This window comes from Numenius arquata, chromosome 2 (assembly GCF_964106895.1).
Source record: "Numenius arquata chromosome 2, bNumArq3.hap1.1, whole genome shotgun sequence".
In the NCBI taxonomy this organism is placed as follows: domain Eukaryota; kingdom Metazoa; phylum Chordata; class Aves; order Charadriiformes; family Scolopacidae; genus Numenius; species Numenius arquata.
The window spans coordinates 55,425,181-55,441,872 of record NC_133577.1 but is presented as its reverse complement, the minus strand read 5'-3'; the positions used below and the strand labels follow the sequence as shown (position 1 = coordinate 55,441,872).

At 48.1% G+C, this 16,692-nt stretch overlaps 1 protein-coding gene across 2 annotated transcripts; it reads left to right on the top strand.

Annotated features, from left to right (window-relative positions):
* Positions 1 to 1,452: 1,452 nt before the first annotated feature.
* LOC141479551 (two pore channel protein 2-like) lies at positions 1,453 to 16,051 on the top strand. Of its 2 annotated transcripts, XM_074168787.1 has the most exons (20): positions 1,453 to 1,639; positions 1,833 to 1,915; positions 3,833 to 3,947; positions 4,605 to 4,733; positions 4,990 to 5,106; positions 6,253 to 6,371; positions 6,542 to 6,643; positions 7,605 to 7,731; positions 8,780 to 8,981; positions 9,658 to 9,802; positions 11,408 to 11,593; positions 11,999 to 12,063; positions 12,318 to 12,405; positions 12,708 to 12,777; positions 13,339 to 13,558; positions 13,796 to 13,886; positions 14,205 to 14,318; positions 14,699 to 14,817; positions 15,043 to 15,148; positions 15,545 to 16,051. In XM_074168787.1, exons 1-20 carry the CDS (start codon positions 1,619 to 1,621, stop codon positions 15,558 to 15,560), a joined length of 2,235 nt encoding a protein of 744 aa, XP_074024888.1. In that variant the 5' UTR covers positions 1,453 to 1,618; the 3' UTR covers positions 15,561 to 16,051. The 2 variants fall into 2 exon arrangements, with proteins under 2 accessions (XP_074024888.1, XP_074024887.1); XM_074168786.1 differs by lacking the exon at positions 15,043 to 15,148 and having other exon boundaries at positions 1,587 to 1,639.
* Positions 16,052 to 16,692: the final 641 nt, after the last annotated feature.

Genomic DNA, 16,692 nt, shown 5'->3' with positions numbered 1-16,692 from the left:
AGACCGACCGACCGACAGACAGACAGCCTGCAGCCACCCTGCAGGTAAATCCTGCTCCTGCCCTCCCCGGGGCACTCCGTAAGGCTGCAGTCACTTTCTAGCTTGTGGTGGAAAACGTGCACAAGCACATGCTTCGGACTTAAGAGGTAATCACTCCCCTCTGCCCGACAAAATGGCAGATGGAGAAGGCCACAGCATGGCATCGGTACAGACACCCCGGTTTCTAAACCGTCTGCGAATCTCAAGATTAAAAACACCAAAAGGCACGCTAACGCTGGTAAAGTAGATAGAACTTAGACTGCACCTGTGGGTTGAACCGCGTGCTTTGGTGAACAGCATCTCTGCTGAATACGGGTGCTCGATGGCACACGGTACCACGCACTCCCGCGTTTGCATTGAAGGAACCTCCAAAGGTCTGAAACCTTGTTTCTACCAAAAAGCCACAGGACCACTTATCTGGCTACAAATCAGCGTTTTGTCATCTTAAGATACGGTGGGCAGTATAATTTTTTTCCCAAAACACTTGTGAAGCTTTTACAGTTCAGTAATATAGTTGAAAACCAGCAGCTTGCACAGCGTGCAGTAAATCATCCAGTGCCACACAGGAGCACCCCCTTCTCCCAGGCTTGAGGAAATGCTCTTCTGGAATTTGCTAGCGATGGGAGGGTAAGAAGGAACGTGCTACAGCTATCTCCACAATTCCTCGTCCAAAGTGCAAGAAGAAATTCAGAATCCAAAGCACAAGCATCCTTAATTTAATTTAGTCATTCATCCTACCAACAAATGCAGCTATTTCACCGCTTAATTGTCCCCACTGGTCTTTTTCACGGGCACACTTTCATAATGAGATTCGTCACTCATTACAAGTGCCTGTGAGGTATGTTTTCGCTCATCAGAGAAATAAGCACATCTAGGAAAAACCATGTCATGATTTTTGCTAGTTTAATGTATCGGCAGCACTTCTTGGCCAGGGCAGAGCAGCAGACCTCAGCAGCAAACTTCCAGCGAGACAAACACTGGAAATACAAACAAGGAGACAAACAAGGAAATACATTTGGTATCATTGTTCCTCGATGTTTCCTTAGGTCAGTCTGATGCAGGTCTTCCGAAGGACAGGAGACAGGCCCTCACGTTCCGCGGATGCTGTCCGTGTCCGGCAGCGCTTCCACGTGGTTGTCACCGGCTCGGGCAGCGGCGCGGGGGCGAACCTGGTTCTGCTGCGGCGGGGCTGCCGGAGGAGACACACGGAGGGTCGCGGCGACCTCCCAAACCCGCTGCCGGGGCAGGGAAGGGAGACCGGGGGAGGCACCGAGGGCTCTCTACAGCTTAGGCCGCTTCCAGCTGCTCCCGGGCGGCGTCCAGGCGGCGCTGGAGACGGCGCTGGCGCCAGCGGAGGAAGCGGCGGCGGGCACGGCCGGCCTGCCAGCCCACCAGCACCCCAGCGGCGAAGGCGGCCAGCAGCGCCCAGCGCACCACCCTCGGCCGCAGCGACTCCAGAGCCATCTCTGCTCCGGCTCCAATCGGGATCGGCACCGCCTCCCGCTTCCGCCGGGGCGGGGGCGGGAGGCGGTAAAGGCGGCGGGGACGGGCAGGGGCAGGCGCAGCGTCTACCCGAGCCATGGCGGAGGCGGCCTTACAGGTAGCGGGGGGGGGGGGCGCCCGGCAGGGGTCCCCTCTAGCAAAGAGGGAGGCGGGTGTACGGCGTTGCGGCGCCTGCTTCTCTATAGCCGTGCCCTGTGCTGAAAAGGCACCTTTTCTGAATATCTGCTTAGAGTTTATTTCAAGCTCTATCGCCTACTGATCAGTTCTCTGTGTTTTCCCCCTTTCTACAGGACCTCCTGCTGGCAGCAGCGTTTGTCTCCGATGCGCAGTACAACAGAAATATTCCTTTTAAGACCTCTCCGGAGGCAGTCAGGTAAGGAGGTCTGTGTTCCCACGAACAGCCGTATCGCCGCACAGGAGCGGGGCTCTCTGCTGGTCCCCCAGGCAGCGTGCAGTGCTGTGGGACACTGAAGCTGAGGTGGGGGGGAACCAGCTACAGCTGTGTCCAAAGAACAATAGCCAGCAAAGGCGGGGGACCTCAGGTTTACCAGCTGAACACCGAGAAGGTTGGGTGCGTGTGTGAGATACAGAGAACTGGATTGAAGCTGAAATGCATATGTTGAATGGGGCTTAGTGTGTCTGTATGTTGAGGATGGGAAAGGAAATAAAAACTTGGTTTTTTGCTGGAGAAAAAAAATAAATCTTTCAAGACTGAAGCTGCAGTACTCTGGGGGGATGAAGAGTTTGGGAGTTTGGTCAGCCATCGCCTGTATGGCAGGGGGTGCTGGAGTGTGGCTGTACTGTGTGAGTGGTAGGATTTTGGTAGCAGGGGGCTGCACAGTTGGCCTGTGGGGGAGAAGAGCCCTGAGCCAGGTGGTTATGGCTATTACCGATCGGCTTGGCAGTGGATGATAACAACCCACCGCACACCAAAACTTCAGGTAATCAAATGAGTGTGTGGCACCTCTGCTCAGGTGTACTTCAGAAAGGGCGGTAGGTGCTAGGGGCAGGAGTAATTAAAAGCTTATGTTAACTGGCAATAAGATAAGAGAAATTCCTCAAGTCAGGAGTGTTTTGCCTGCAAAGGTGATTATCTTCCCTTTTAGGTGCTGATAAGAGGCCAAGCAATTTCAGTCAGAGATGGCTTTTCCCTCAGGCCTGGACTGCTTTAGGCAAACTATTCTCTCATGTAAAACTTAAGAGAAGGTGGCTAGTGTAGAAGGGAAAGGTGATACAGCAGACTGCCAGCAAAACAGCATGTGGGCTTTAATGGCTTCTGTAGCCCTTCCCACAAAAGTTTTTTACTTAGTTCGTATGTCTTAGCTGTTAAAGTTCTTTGGGTATCCTGGAGACTCAAGTATGGTTAAGTATGTTTGTTAAAAAAGAGGTGTATGCTGCTGTATAGATGTAACGTCTGTCTGCTTTGGAAAAAGACTGTGCATATAGTTTTGTCCTGCCCAAGTATGCTTAGTATAAATAGTAGAAATGAGCAGGTTTTATTTATGTGGTTGTGTCTTGATAGTGTTATTAAGGGTGTAATACCATGACATCTGTATAATCACCTGCTCTGTAGCCATTGTGCAGGTGGCTATCGGGCAGATGAGACTGGCAATGTTGGCAGCTTTTTTATTGGCAGAGAAGCTATATACTCTGCACATCCACTCTGTGTCTCCCCAAAGGAGCCACTGTTGCGTGCCATTGTGTGAAACCTCCTGTGGGAGGCTTAGAGCAGGATGTGTTCACGGTTATTGCTAGCATTCACCAGAGGTTTTGCTGCTGTGAGGGATAGAATACTGCTTAAACTCTGTATAAAAAAAACAGTTTACTGTGCAACTTCCTACTTCTCTCTGGTGGCTTTTTTTATCTCTCTGCTTTTTAACCTGCAAAGAAAAGGTGTTAGATAACTAATCAGACTTCATTTATGTGTTGTGTGGATACCTGAGCTTAGCAGAAGTTTGCATTCAAATTAGGAACAAGATAATTACAAAAAATAAGCAGCTTTACCAAATCTGTATGTTGCAGTCTTAAACTGAATTGAAGAATGCCTGTGTTACACCTTCCTGGGTTTTTTGCTTCCTGAAAAGGAGTATCCATTAGCTATAAGACTATAAGGGAGGGCTAGGAAACAAATTGCCAAATTCCTGGTTGACAAAAGTTGTGCTACTGTTACCCTTCTTCCTCTCTTGACTGTTTGGGACAGCACGTGCTGTTCTTCCAAGATGTATTTGGTGAGCCCATGAGTATGAGCGCTGAAGCCTTTATTTATGGTGCCACTGCCTTCTTTCTACAGGCTTTATTATCTCTATAACCACTGGATTATGCGAACAGTCACCTACTTCTTCATCTTTCTCAACCTATCCCTTGCAGTGTTTGAAGAACCTGCTGTGTATCCACTACCCTTCCTGGTAAGTTTTCAGTGTAGAAGCAGCAATGCAACTAGTATTGTGTTGCTTGGTAGAGCAAGTAAGGGTTTCTTGGTTGAAACTAGTTGTCAAAGGTGTCAAGAGGTAATTGATGCTGATATTTCTGTTGATATCTTTTATCTACTGAAATGGAGACAAAAAAGGACGTAAGAGCTAGACAGGGAGTATACAGGGAGCCACGATGGCTGTCAGGAATGCATTGCAGACTGTGGACAAAGTCATGTTGCTTTTCAGCATCTCCGAGAACAATTCCAGCCTTCTGTGTCACCCAAGTCCAGTCCTCATGTCTGAAAGCAGAGGTGGAACGTTGCCCTTAGGACTGATTTTTCTGCAGCTTTATTTGTTCTGCACTAGTGTGTTTGAGAGATGTGCTACTTGAATCCTAAGAAAATACAATTTTACTGCCTTTGCCCTGCCTGTGACAGGGAATTTTGCAAAAGGAAGCCTAAAACTGTTGCTCGGTGCCAGATACGTGAACCTGTAAAACAGCTGGGAGTAAAATCCCACTAGAAAAACTTTTATGCTAACTTTGCCAGTTTTTTCTTTGCCTGTACCCCAGCCTGAACATCCTCATCCATGTGAAGAGGGCTAGTCCTGCTCTTGTTTCTCCTGACTTGGGCCCCTTCTCTCTCTCTGCAGGTCACTTCTCTGGTTGAGGTGTTGTGCCTTCTGGTGTTCTTTGGCCGACTGACACATTTTGCAAAAGTCACCTTTCGCAACGTATTCTGGAAGGATACCAAGAACATCTGCATCATGGTTGCAATCCTGGTGAGTTAGGTCTAGAGGAGTCTCCAAGGTTGAAGTGGCCAATGCGGAGGTGGCTTTTTCCTCCTGGTGCTTTGCTGGTAACGTAGGCCTGATGCATAAGGGCTCTACAAGAGCCATGGCCAAATTAATCAACAGTTGGGCCTGTTCTCACAAACCTGTTGTGTGTGCATCTGTCTTGTATCAGCTAATCCTATTGTCTTCACTATCTAGATGCATTTCTAACATTGCTTCTGGGAATTTTCTTTTTCTTCTACAGTTATCCCTAACAGACTTGGCCATATATGGGGTCCTCAGGATATACAATGTGAACAGCATTAGATGGTCAAGAATTGTGAGGCCCATCTTCCTGATCAACTTTGCAGAGAGTCGCCAGGTAAGGAAGAGGTCTGGTGGGATGGATGTCCGTTGCAGGGTCTTATTTTTGGACAGCCTGCTGCTTTCTGAGATCCACGGGATTTAATAGAATGGTTTTGGGCCAGAAATGGCAGAATTCAGGTTCCTGTGAGTGAAGGTTTCTCTTAGAGGTGGCCTGAAGCATTAATTTGAGATGGAGAAAAGGGTGCATTCTCACGGGTCTGCTTGGCACTGTGCAAAATACCAAAAGGCTGCTCCCTGTACCTATGGGCTGGGTTATTGCTGTCTGGAGCCCTCGGGTCCTGAGCCCAGACAGTGCTTGGGACTGGAACTAGAGCTTCTCACCAGACATGGTGCTGTGATGATTTTGGGAAAATCATGCTTAACAAAGGGTGAGACTGGATGGAGAAGGAAGAATGGTTCTTGTAAGGTGAGCCCATGGGTTGTGCTTAGTCCACTCTGTGTGGAGGAGCAGCCTCTGTTTGCAAGCAGAGTTAGATGCCTTCCTCGGGAGATGCAAACGCGAGAAGCACTGCAGACAAGAAAACTGTTTTTCCCTGGGTCAGGGGCCAGGTTACTTATTTCTGAAATTCTCCTAGGCAAGCAAGCACAAGTGTCATGCTGTTCTCGGAAACTGGACTTGTAGTCCGGATGGGTGATTTAAACTCTGATTCCTCTTGTCACAAGGAGATCTTTGCCCTGCTGCCCAAGACTGTTCTGGTCCTGACTTACAAATGAATAAACTACTGTGGTGCAGAGGCCTGGGGAGGGAGCAGTCAAACTCTCAGGCTAAGAGCATGTGTAACTCCAGAACACTGGAGTGATGGGCTTCTTCTGTTCCTGACAAGTTCCATGGAGCAAAAGCATCTCAGCAGTGCCACAGAGCCCTCTGTCCCTTGGCTAGCTGAGTTCATGATGGTGTTTAGATAGGATCTCTTCTATCATCTCCTCTGGGAAATGAGAAGGAAAGATCTGGTATTCTTGCACAGGTTTTAGCAGAACAGAGCCGACACATTTGGTTCAGAATCTCTCCTGTTGGGTGATAGAAGGCTACCTTTGTCCCACTTTGCTTGCCTGTCCCTGTGTAGGTGTTTGATCTGGGTGGGATGGTGAGGGGAAAAACAGGTATTATCTTGCCTCTAAACGCTTCCTTTCTCCCTGGCAGATTCGGAGGGCCTTCCGCAGCATCCGCAACACGCTGCCAGAGATCACCTACGTCTTCTTGCTCTTCATGTTTAGCCTTCTCATGTTCTCCCTTATGGCCTTGAAGCTGTTTGGTGAAAGGTGTGAATACTTCTTTTGCTCAGAGCTGAGAGGAAAGAATGTGTGTGATACTTTGGGGCAGGAGGGAGTCTGGCAACTCCAAATGATTACAAGCACTGCTGATACGTGCAGTTCCGGTGGTGGGACACGTGGTCTCTGTGCTTAACTTCAGATTGTCCTTTTTCTCCTAGGAATCTCCAGACAGCGGAAGGCTTGCCATATTTCAAAAACTACCTAGAAATTGTGTTTGACCTCTATGTGCTGGTGACGACAGCAAACAGCCCGGATGTCATGTATGTATGCTGAGCTTGCAGTCTTTCTGTTGTGAATACCGGTGTCCTGCTCCTAGTGGCAGGATCTCTGATTAGAACAATACTGTGTTTTGCGCAACAAGGTATTTCAGAGCAGCAACAGGGCTTTTACTCTTCCAGCCTGCAGGGGCTTCATGAATTGTCAGCCATTTGTCTTTTAAATGGCTCTGAACCAGAATCTGAGTTTCAGAAGATTTTTGGAGAAGATGCATTAAAAATACTGTTTTCCAAATGACACAGTAGCTGATGAAGGCTTAAACCTGAGGGGGGGACACACTCTTTGATTAAAACCCTTTTCTGAAAAGGAAGAGTGTGCTCTAGTGGCCAGATACTTTATTCTCTTATATTTTCAGGGCTTTCCATGCAGACCTTCTTAATTTGCACAGCTGTATGAAAATTATGTGAAGGTTGGACTTTCTAGTCTCACTTGTTCTAACTGGGTTCCCATTTCAGTTTGCACTCTGAAGGTGCCATCAAAGAGAGGGGCAGGGAGGAATGGCACGCTCGTTTGTGTGGTGATGTACTGAACAGTTACAGGGACCCTGGGCATTTATACTCAGAAATGCTGTGAGTCCTCCTAAAGTTAAGTGGAAGGGGAAGTCTGAGTGCAGTGACGGTCTGTGAAGCCAATAGCCAGCTTATGGCTGAGATATCACTTCAAGACTCTGCACTTAGCCCCATTGACAGAAGCTTAATCTCTGTGCTCTCTCTTCTGCATCCCTTCAGTTGGGGCCTGATAAACTACGGATGAAAATTGAGTGGAAGAAAACTGTTCTCTAACTGAATTAATGCACAGTTTTTAGCTGGGTTATTATCTGGCAAGTTTGACCTGGCTATGCAAAACAGTACTTAGAAATCCATCTAGAAGACTGTTTTCTTGTGGTTTCTCTTGTTTCCCTGCTTTGTTTGCCTAGCAAGTAGCAATCTCTCTCCCTTTCATTAGGATGCCAGCATTTGACTTCAGCTCATGGTATGCCCTGTTCTTCATTGCCTTCGTCATTGTCAACACGTATATCTTCATGTCTCTCTTCCTGGCTGTTGTGTACAACAACTACAAAAAACACCTGAAGGTAATGTTTGGCGAGGTCAATTGTGATTGCCTGCTGTTCTGTGTAACCTTGTAAGGAGGCATCTGGCTTTCCCTTGAAAAGCTGCTGCTTCTGGAAGGTGTGGAGAAGGGGATACAGCTGCTTGCCTTTGCTGATGCTCTGCAAATAACAAGCACAGGTTCACCTTTCATGTGATGGGGATTGTTGCAAGTTCTGCTTTTAGCATGTAACAATGAAATATTCTATGGCTCTGTGGACCCAAGAAGCTGCAACAGATAGGATGCACATGTCTCTGCATTAGTGTTAGAGACTTAGTCCTAGCTCAAAAACTATGTCTCTATGCAGGAAACTGTTCTCAGTTGGCTAGAAGAGCATAACACTCTTCTGCCACTGCATGTGCTCTTAAAGCAAAGAAAATGTAAAGAGAGGTCTAAGTAAATCGGAAGTCTTGCTTCTTCCACCCAAACTGACTAGGTGCAGTTTGGTACTTGTGATCAGAGCTGGAAATTCCTGGGAGCTTCCACGAGGGGATTGTCTCTTTCTCAGTAAGCAGTCTGCTAGGTCTTCCTACAGGCTGCAGTCTCCCAAGGGTATAACGTTCTTCAGCCTCCTTGTAATCGTTTGCAGAAGAGGATCTTCGCCCCTGATCTCAGCAGTATTCACTTTAGGATGGAAAACACGAGTGGACACATCCTCTTCGACTTGTGGGCATGCAGATCCTGTGATCCTTGAAAGATATCCCCCCATCTCCTTCCTGTTAGACAGTATCCTTTTGTCTTCTGTTTTTTCAGTGTATCTTCCAGCAAAAAACAGTCTAGCAACCCTCCCAGAATGCTGCGCAGAGGGCCCATGGTTGCCTGTTAAATAGTATTTCTCATCACTCCCATTGACTGTGCTGTACTTTATGCCTAATATCACTTCAAGTGTCTTCCTCTGAGTCTCTTCTTGCATCCCTGTGCCATGGAAATAAGAATGTTGTTTGTTGTTTGTTTTTTTTTTTTTAAAAAAAAAAAAAGGGGGGGAGGGCGAAGGGTGACTGAAGCTGCCTGAATCCTGATACTCTGTCTAGAATGAGATCCGTAAGCTTGCTTACATGAAGCACCGCAAGATGATAGAGGCCTTCAACCTCCTGAAGGAAGAGGAAGGAGCACAGTTTGTGGTTAGAGAAGCCCGGTGGAAGCAGCTTGTCAAGCTGGTGGCTCCTGATATCAGCAGCTCTCACCGAGAGCTGCTGCTACGCATCTCAGATGATGAGCAGAAGGGTTTCATAGGTGAGCAGTGGGGTACTGCTATGCTCAAGGGATTGGGGAGGCACCTGGGGTCAGGAGCCTGATGCTTCAAGGGTTTTGGCACTGGGATTTGTGGCCTGTAATGGACCCAGAGGCCCGTCTTGCTGCTTTCCCTCCAGGTTGCTTAAATCCTGAAAGGTTATTCTTTCTGCCTGTAGCTATAGCATGTGTCATGTGTGCTGTGGGCAGCTCTTCATGACCTTTTGACATCAGGGCAAGCTCACCATGGAGAATGGGCCCTCCCGTTCTGAGCACAGCACAAGGAAAGCCTCCCTTGTTATCAGATTCCTCCAAGCAATGTGGCTTCTCACCCATTCCTCTGGAGCCTCTCACTCTCTTTCTAATGGAGACAGGCTATCAGGAGAGATGGATCAGTCTCCTCATGCTAGATCATGCCCATCCTGATCATTAAAGGTTTGTGTTGTTGTTGGCCTATGGCTTGAGCCAGTCCCCCAGGAATGGGGCAGAGGAGCTGCTTGAGTACTGAGTTCAGGCTGTTCTGTGCTGAGTACCACTTAGGGCATATGCTTTGCCTGCTGCAATGAACAGATATTGAGTCCAGATTTCTGCAGCTCTTGTGCATATAGGTTTGCATTTGCCAGATGTCATCTTTTTTTAAAGATAGTAGACTGATGTGTAGTGCTCTCCCCTACTGCAGACAAGAAGTCCTTTGTCCAACTGGCAGATCTCCTCAACATCCAGGTGGTTACCCTGAAAATACGCAGCCATCCACTGAACCAATGGATGCCTCGTGTATACAAGTCAGCAGTGAGTCAGTTCCTGCGCAGCATGGTTAGGCACAGGTAAGCCTCTACTGGTGGAGCAAGCAGCTCTTAACACTCGATGCAGTGGTGTTGCAAGCAAATGCTCAGCTGAGTGTCATGCTGGAAAGTGCAAACCACACTTAGGCAAACAGGAAGGGTTCTGTTCTTAAGTCTTCTGTGGACCAGCTCTGCTCTTAGCCTACTTTCAGCGGTGTGGAGAAACTAGACTTGGCTAATGGCGAGTCCATACCTCTTCCAGTCCCTCTTGTTCAGATCTTCTGTAGGTGCTGACTGTAAATAGTTTTTACTGAAAGCAAGAAGTGCTTTCTGGCCTGCCTTGAAGGACCAGACTAAATGCTTCACTTAAAGGTGGTCTTACGTCAGCAGTCTCTGCTGCAAAGCTGTATTGTGCTGCTTCATCAGCTCTTACCGAGTCTATGAGCTACTAGTACTTTATTTCATGTCTGAGTCTTCCCAGAGTAGCAGAATCACTGAGGCTGGAAGAAACATCTAGAGATGGTCTAGTGTAAGTCCCTTGCTCAAAGCAGGGTCAGCTAAAGTAGGCTACTCGGGGCTATGTCCAGTTGGATTTTGAGTATCTCCATGGATGGAGACTTCATAACCTCTCTGCAACCTGTTCTAGTGTTTGACCACCCTTGATTTAAAAAAATAAAGCTGTGTTTAAATGGAAAATCCAGTATTTCAACTTGTGCCCCTTGCCTCTTGTGCTTTCACCGGATACCACTGAAAGGAGTCTGGCTCCACCTTCTTCACACCTTCCCATCAGGTATTTATACATACATATTGAGATCTCCCTAAGCCTTCTCCCCTTCAGGCTGAACAATTTGTCAGGCTATCCTATCCTTTAATTGTTTTTTGTGACCCTTTGCTGTGGTTGCTGTAGTATGTTCATGTCTCTTGTACTGGGGAGCCCAGTTGTGGACACAGCACTGCAGATGCAGCCTCACCAGTATGGAGTAGGTGGGAAAAATTACTCCCCTCAACCTGTTCACCACACTCTTCCTAATGTAGCAGAGGATGCTGTTGGCCTTCTTGGTCACCAGGGTGCACTGTTGGCTTGTGTTCAACTTGACGACCAAGACCCCCTTCACCCACTGGATCCTCTGCAGAGCTGCTTTTCAGATGGCTGACACCCTGCCTGCACTGGTGCCTGAGGTTATTCCTCCCTAGGAGCAGGACTATGCATTTCCCTTTGAACATGGTGGGATTCCTCTCTGCCCGCATCCCCAGTCTGTCCAGCTTTCTCTGACTGCAGCACACCCATCTGGTGTACCGGCCACCGCTCCCAGTTTTGTCTTCTGTTTTACTCATCCGGTCTTTTTCTGCTTGAGGAATGCTGCTTGACTTGTTAGAAACGCAGCTGCTGTCAGTCTCTAAGAGTTTATTTAGCACTGAAAGCATTGTCAGTGGAGTACCTTGAAGGCTTGTGCTCTGCTTTCAAGGGCAAAGCTAAACTCTGTAGTAACTTTCCGAAACTCTTGGGTTTGGAGAGAACTGGTAGGTAAAGGTAGTTCACCTAAATGACAATGTTTGAAAGAGAAGGTAAAGAACTCCTGAAATAACTGTGTAACTTTTTACCTTTTTGGGAGTGGCAAACTGATTTCTCTTTTTTTCTTCTTGCAGGGGATTTGTTTGGACTTATGATGTGATCATTCTAATAAATGCTGTTTTCATTGCTCTGGATGAGGCAACCCCCTATATTTCTTATGCAGAGTGGGTCTTCCTTGCTTTGTATATAACTGAGATACTCCTGAAAGTGTACACTTACGAACCGAGGGCGTTCTTCGGAAGAAATCAGTTCTGGAACTGGTGAGTGGGATGAATGTTTGTGTTCACGGTGGTGTGAAGTGTGGCAAGATCTTTGTGTTCAGCCTCTCAAGAACTGGACTGCCTAACTTATGTGCCAGGGTGTAATTAAAATTACTGTATACATCAGAGGACGTTGTGCTCTTTCCTGGCTCTGACAGACTACTGTTCTCTGCCCTGCTCTGCTAGCTCAGTCAAAGGCATGTGAAGATAGTGGCTGGGCAGGGGAAAGAGTTTTGCTAAACAAAACTTTCCCATCGTCCCACCCTACAAATAGTTTGAGATGGTGCAGGGCTGCCTGGCATAGATGGGAGGAAGAGGGCTTACCACTTTCACGTGTCATGTGGCAGCTTAAGCGCCCATTCTCTGTTGCCACAAATCTAACAGCACTGCCTTCCCTCATGCTAGGTTTGATACCCTCATCATCTTTGCTGCCTTGACTGCAACAATACTCAATACCACCCTGAAATCAAGTAAGTGCAGCTTAAGCAGTCTGCATGCATCTGGGAAACTCAGTGGTCTTGAGTTGTATTTTGCCATCACCTTGGGCTTGGGAGGCTTTTTGGGTTTCTGCAAACTAACCCAGTCTTTTTTTGTTGTTTTTTCAATAAGTACCTGTTATAAACGGTGTTTAACAAGGACATAATCATAACAAATGCAAGAATAGGCTTTATCTCTATACTTTCCTACTTTTTTGATAACAAAAAAAAAAATTTTGCTTTCTCAGCCACGAAGTACAACAGCCAACAGATCCTGGACATTGTCTTCATCTTAAGGGTCCTCAGGCTAATAAGGATCGTTGACAGCATTCAAAGGTAATGAAGAGAATGGGATAGGGGTATGGTTTCTGTGGCAGGCTGTGTCAGAGGCTGGCTGAGACAGTGCCTTGAGTGGCTCTGCATGGCTGCTTTGGACAGACCCTGGCCACTGAACCAAGCATCCCAAGGCCTTGTCCCACTGTGCCTGGCATGAGCCCAGTTGCTGCATCCTCTGTGGAGAGTTCCTTATACATAAGGGTGTGTGGGGACCATGTGCTGGATGGGATGTGACAATAAGCAACCATGGGCTTTAAAAGAGCCTCTACATAGCAGATATTGTAATGAATCATTTGCTGTAGGTTCCGGGTCATCATGAACACGCTGATAAACATCATACCGACAATGTTGACGTTTGGCGGGCTGACTCTGGTAAGAAATCCTGGTATCTTAGCTCAAAGCACTGCAGTCTTACAGGAGTGCATCTTAAGTCTCACACTCATGCTGTTTCCAAGAGGATAAATGCAAATCTCTGCATGGCAGGCCTTTGAAACTGTAAGTGTCTATTTGATTCTTGGTCATTGCACCTGTAAACGTCTGCAAAGGGGTTGGATTCCTGCTAGTTGCCAGCTCAGAGCATCCTTCTTTGCTCCACAGGGCAGTGAAGATGTTCTGTGCAATCTGGGCTTCACACTGTAAGGAATGAAACTATGGTTTGGGCAAGAAGCTGAATGACAAACCTGTTTCTCAAATAACTTCCTAAAAATAGGGTTTCCTCTTATGATTTGAGAATTCATTTCCATGTATTTTCCATGGCTGTAGTTCTTGGCTCATTATTTCTGCTTGGTAATTGCTCTTGAGTGGCTTGGGTCTCTTGGACTCTATGCTGCTTCCCAACAGCTTGTTGTGTCAGTGAAAACATGCTGGAACTCTAAGCTTGCCATGGACCTTGCTGCTAGCTGGAGAAGCAGGAGATGGGGTTTCTTTTCCCAGGTTGTGTACTGTGTATTTGCTATCATTGGTATGGAGTTATTCCATGGGAAAATCCAGTTCTTTCCTGCAAACTCAAATGCTCCTTATGCCCTGGAATGTGGAAACCCAGCTCTCAAGGATTCTCTGTTTGCCCGTGGGAAGTACTGCAAGAACAACTTCAACAACTTTGTATCATCCTTCATCGTCCTGATGGAGCTCACTGTAGTCAATCAGTGGCATGATATCCTTTGTGGTGAAAGGTCCAGACTTGGAGATCCATTTTGTAATCCTCTTCTCCTTGTATTTCACACACCTGTGCACATAGTGCCAGAGAGAGAAATGGTTCCTGCAGAGGGCTCTGTTGGGAAGGTGTGTTGTTCTGGGTTCTGTTATCTTGTTACCTGGTTCCTCCCTTAGTGCTGCTCTACAGCAAGATGTTCTCTTCCTTTAGCACTCTTTCCCTTAACTCCCATTATACTCTTTGCCAATGGATTTGCCAATGTGACGGTTCAGCCTGCGAAGCTGTATTTCATTGCCTTTCACATTGTGATGGTGATAATTATTGTCAAGTAAGTTTTGGGTTGCTCTCATCGACTTTGGAGGGAAGAGGGGCTCTGCCCCCTGCCAGGGCACTGCTGATGGTCCCAGGGTCACGCACAGCGTGACACTTTAGAGACAGGTAGAACATGTCATAGAGGAATCTGCTGCATCTATTCTTAGTTCCAGTGACTGTTGCTCTACCTTAGACCTTCCCATCTCCAGCAGAGGAGGGGATGGAGGGCTGGGGAATGAGCCTGGGAATACTGAGACAGTAGCTGATGCCCAAAAGCAGGGGGGATGCCAGTAAGGAAATGCTGCTGTGTAATTCTGCCCATCATTTCTTTCAGTATCTTTGTGTCATTCATTTTGGAAGCTTTCTTTGTGGAGTACTCGCTAGAGAAGAGTGAAGTAGAAACGGCTATTGAGCAGAAAATCCAGGAGCTGGGAATGGGAGTTCAAGAGTAAGCCCCCCAAAAGGGTTGTGTTGGATGTGGCTGGTTTGGCACATCCAATGAGGGCTGTGGAACTGCAGGAAAATGCCACCCTCTGTCCTGAGGTGTGAGTTGAGACTCCTCTCCCTTGTCACAGAGTTCTTGCTAACCTGTCATGACCATGTAGGCTTGGTCTAGATTTTAGCAGACGGCTACTTACGTTGGCCTTGTGCCTGCCTTGCTGGGTTCTTTCAGTCCAGGGCTGTTGCCCAGAGGACTGGAGAGGTGCTGGAGACTTAACACAATGACTGGTTCTTGCCCTACCCCGGAGAATCCATTGCTACTGGGTACCTGTGGGCCTCTGGAGTAAGACGTGTCCCTCGGGGTAACTTCTGGTCCTTCTTGTGTAGGGATAAGCTCCAGGATGAACAGCTCCTTGATAACATGGAGAGTGCTGAGCATGACCTTGAGGGGGAAGGTGAAACAAAGCAACAGACTAAAGGGCTGCTGTTTAAAATTGCCTCCAAACGTAAGTGCAGCCCTCCAATGTGCCCAGTCTTTGGTTTAAGAGGCTGAGGGTCTGAACTGTCCCTGATGTCACCCTCTCTCTGGGAAAGCTCCAACACACTTCTGCTTTCTTTTGGGCTATAAAGGCCACTAAAACCCAGCTGGAGATTTTTAGAGAACTGTGGACACTCAATGTTTGCTGTTCTTTCTATATTTGTAGCAACTCCTTTTCCTCTTTCCTACCTAGACCCTCCTGCGCACACTTCGATCAGTAGCCAGCCTATGAAGATGCTGCTTTGGTGGCTGAGATTTTGCTGTTGCCAAGAAACCTGTCTTCTGCTTTTCAACTTCCTGTACGCACTCTGTTCCTCCTGGCTTGGGTCACGGTGTGACTATGTGCTCCTTTCCTCTAGCTTAATGACTGCTTTTTCTTCTGGCTTTCTTGCTGTACCTTAGCAGTTCCTTAGTCTTGTGCTTTTGGCATGGCAGCTGTTTGGGATCACAAGTCCCCTGAAAGACAGACAGGAATAGAAGTGCTTAAAATGTTAAAATAATGGTCTTAACCTCTGCAAGCATTCGCAGTGCTTATGGGGTAAAATACCAAGGAACATCGTTTGGGGCATTTGTTTTCTTGTCTGTTTAGTGTAAAACACGGGGAGCAGCAGCCTTTGAGCAAGAGTTGCCTTCTGCTGAGGAACAGGAATGGATGCTTACAGCTTTTCTTTTTTTTTTTTTTTGGCCACCTGCAGGGTACAGGACAGTTGATGCTCTGCTCCAGCGGATGTTTGAAGCTGAGATCCCCCTTGAGGATGAAGGCCCTTCATTTGAGGAGATCTTAAACTTGTCCCCAGCCCCTGCTGTACCCAGTAATCTGACTTCTGAGCGTGCAGCGTAATGGGGGGCAGTCGATGAGGACAAGCTAGTTCTGCACTGCCTGGCTGGCTGCTCGCCTGTGCCTGGGGGCTGGGTTACGCGGTGGAAAGGGCAGCTGATGCCAGAAACGGTTTCATCGTGTAAAGGAGCTTTATCTCGTGCAAAGTCCAGTATAAATGTTGAGACTGGAAATGCTCTCCTGGAAAGCAGGAGGAGAGTGAAGTATCTGACTGTGCCAGTCAAGTAATGGTGCCATATTCAGTATGTTATGAAATAACTGTTTCTTGTAACTGGAATCTTGTATTGCAGCACTCTTATATGCCTCTATGGACCCACGTAAGCTGAATTAAACAGCTCTTTAGTACATTAAATTCAGCAGTTTGAAAAAAATAACTAATTATCCGAGTGTTGGTGATGGGAGGGAGCTGGGTGTGCTGTTGCCAGGCACAAAGTCCTGAGCCTGGTCCCTAAGACGGCGATTCTGCCGTCGCTTCCACGTTTGTTTATAATCTGAGCAAAGCGGAGGGCAGCGACTAGCCCTATCGAGACCGTTAGCTTTCCTAAATCGGAACTTATTATTTTGAATACTGAGGTTTTTTCACTCCCTCACGCCGCGCCCCGGGACCGCTGGAGCAGTCTCCGCCCAGGGGGCGGGGCTATCCCCACCCAATGGGATTAGAGGGGAGGTGCGGTCTCCCGGCGGAAGCGGCTGGGATTGGCGGAGCGGGGCGGCCAATGGGAAGGCAGCTGGGGCCCGCGGGACGCCTGCGCGGCGGGTTTGAATCGGCGGCAGCGGCGGCCGTTGGGGCGGGCGGAGGATGGAGGTGGCCGTGCGGTGAGCGGGGACCCCCGCCCCGGCAATGGGGGGCTCCGGGGGCTGCTGCCTGCGGGGAGGGCGCCGGGGACACCCGGGCCTGTGTGGGAGGCGCGTTCGAGCAGAGGGGCGGGTCCTGCGGGGGGCCCGGGCTTGCGTAGGCCTTGGCCGGTAGGCCAGGGCGCTCCCCCTCGGGCAGGGCTGTGGCGG

What these genes read in the sequence shown, in the direction of transcription:
- LOC141479551 (XM_074168786.1), top strand. Translation starts at nt 1,619, where the DNA reads ATGGCGGAGGCGGCCTTACAG. An exon ending in CGCAGCATGGTTAGGCACAG is followed by an intron (nt 9,803 to 11,407) that starts GTAAGCCTCTAC and finishes TTCTTCTTGCAG; the next exon opens with GGGATTTGTTTGGACTTATG. An exon ending in ATCGTTGACAGCATTCAAAG is followed by an intron (nt 12,406 to 12,707) that starts GTAATGAAGAGA and finishes CATTTGCTGTAG; the next exon opens with GTTCCGGGTCATCATGAACA.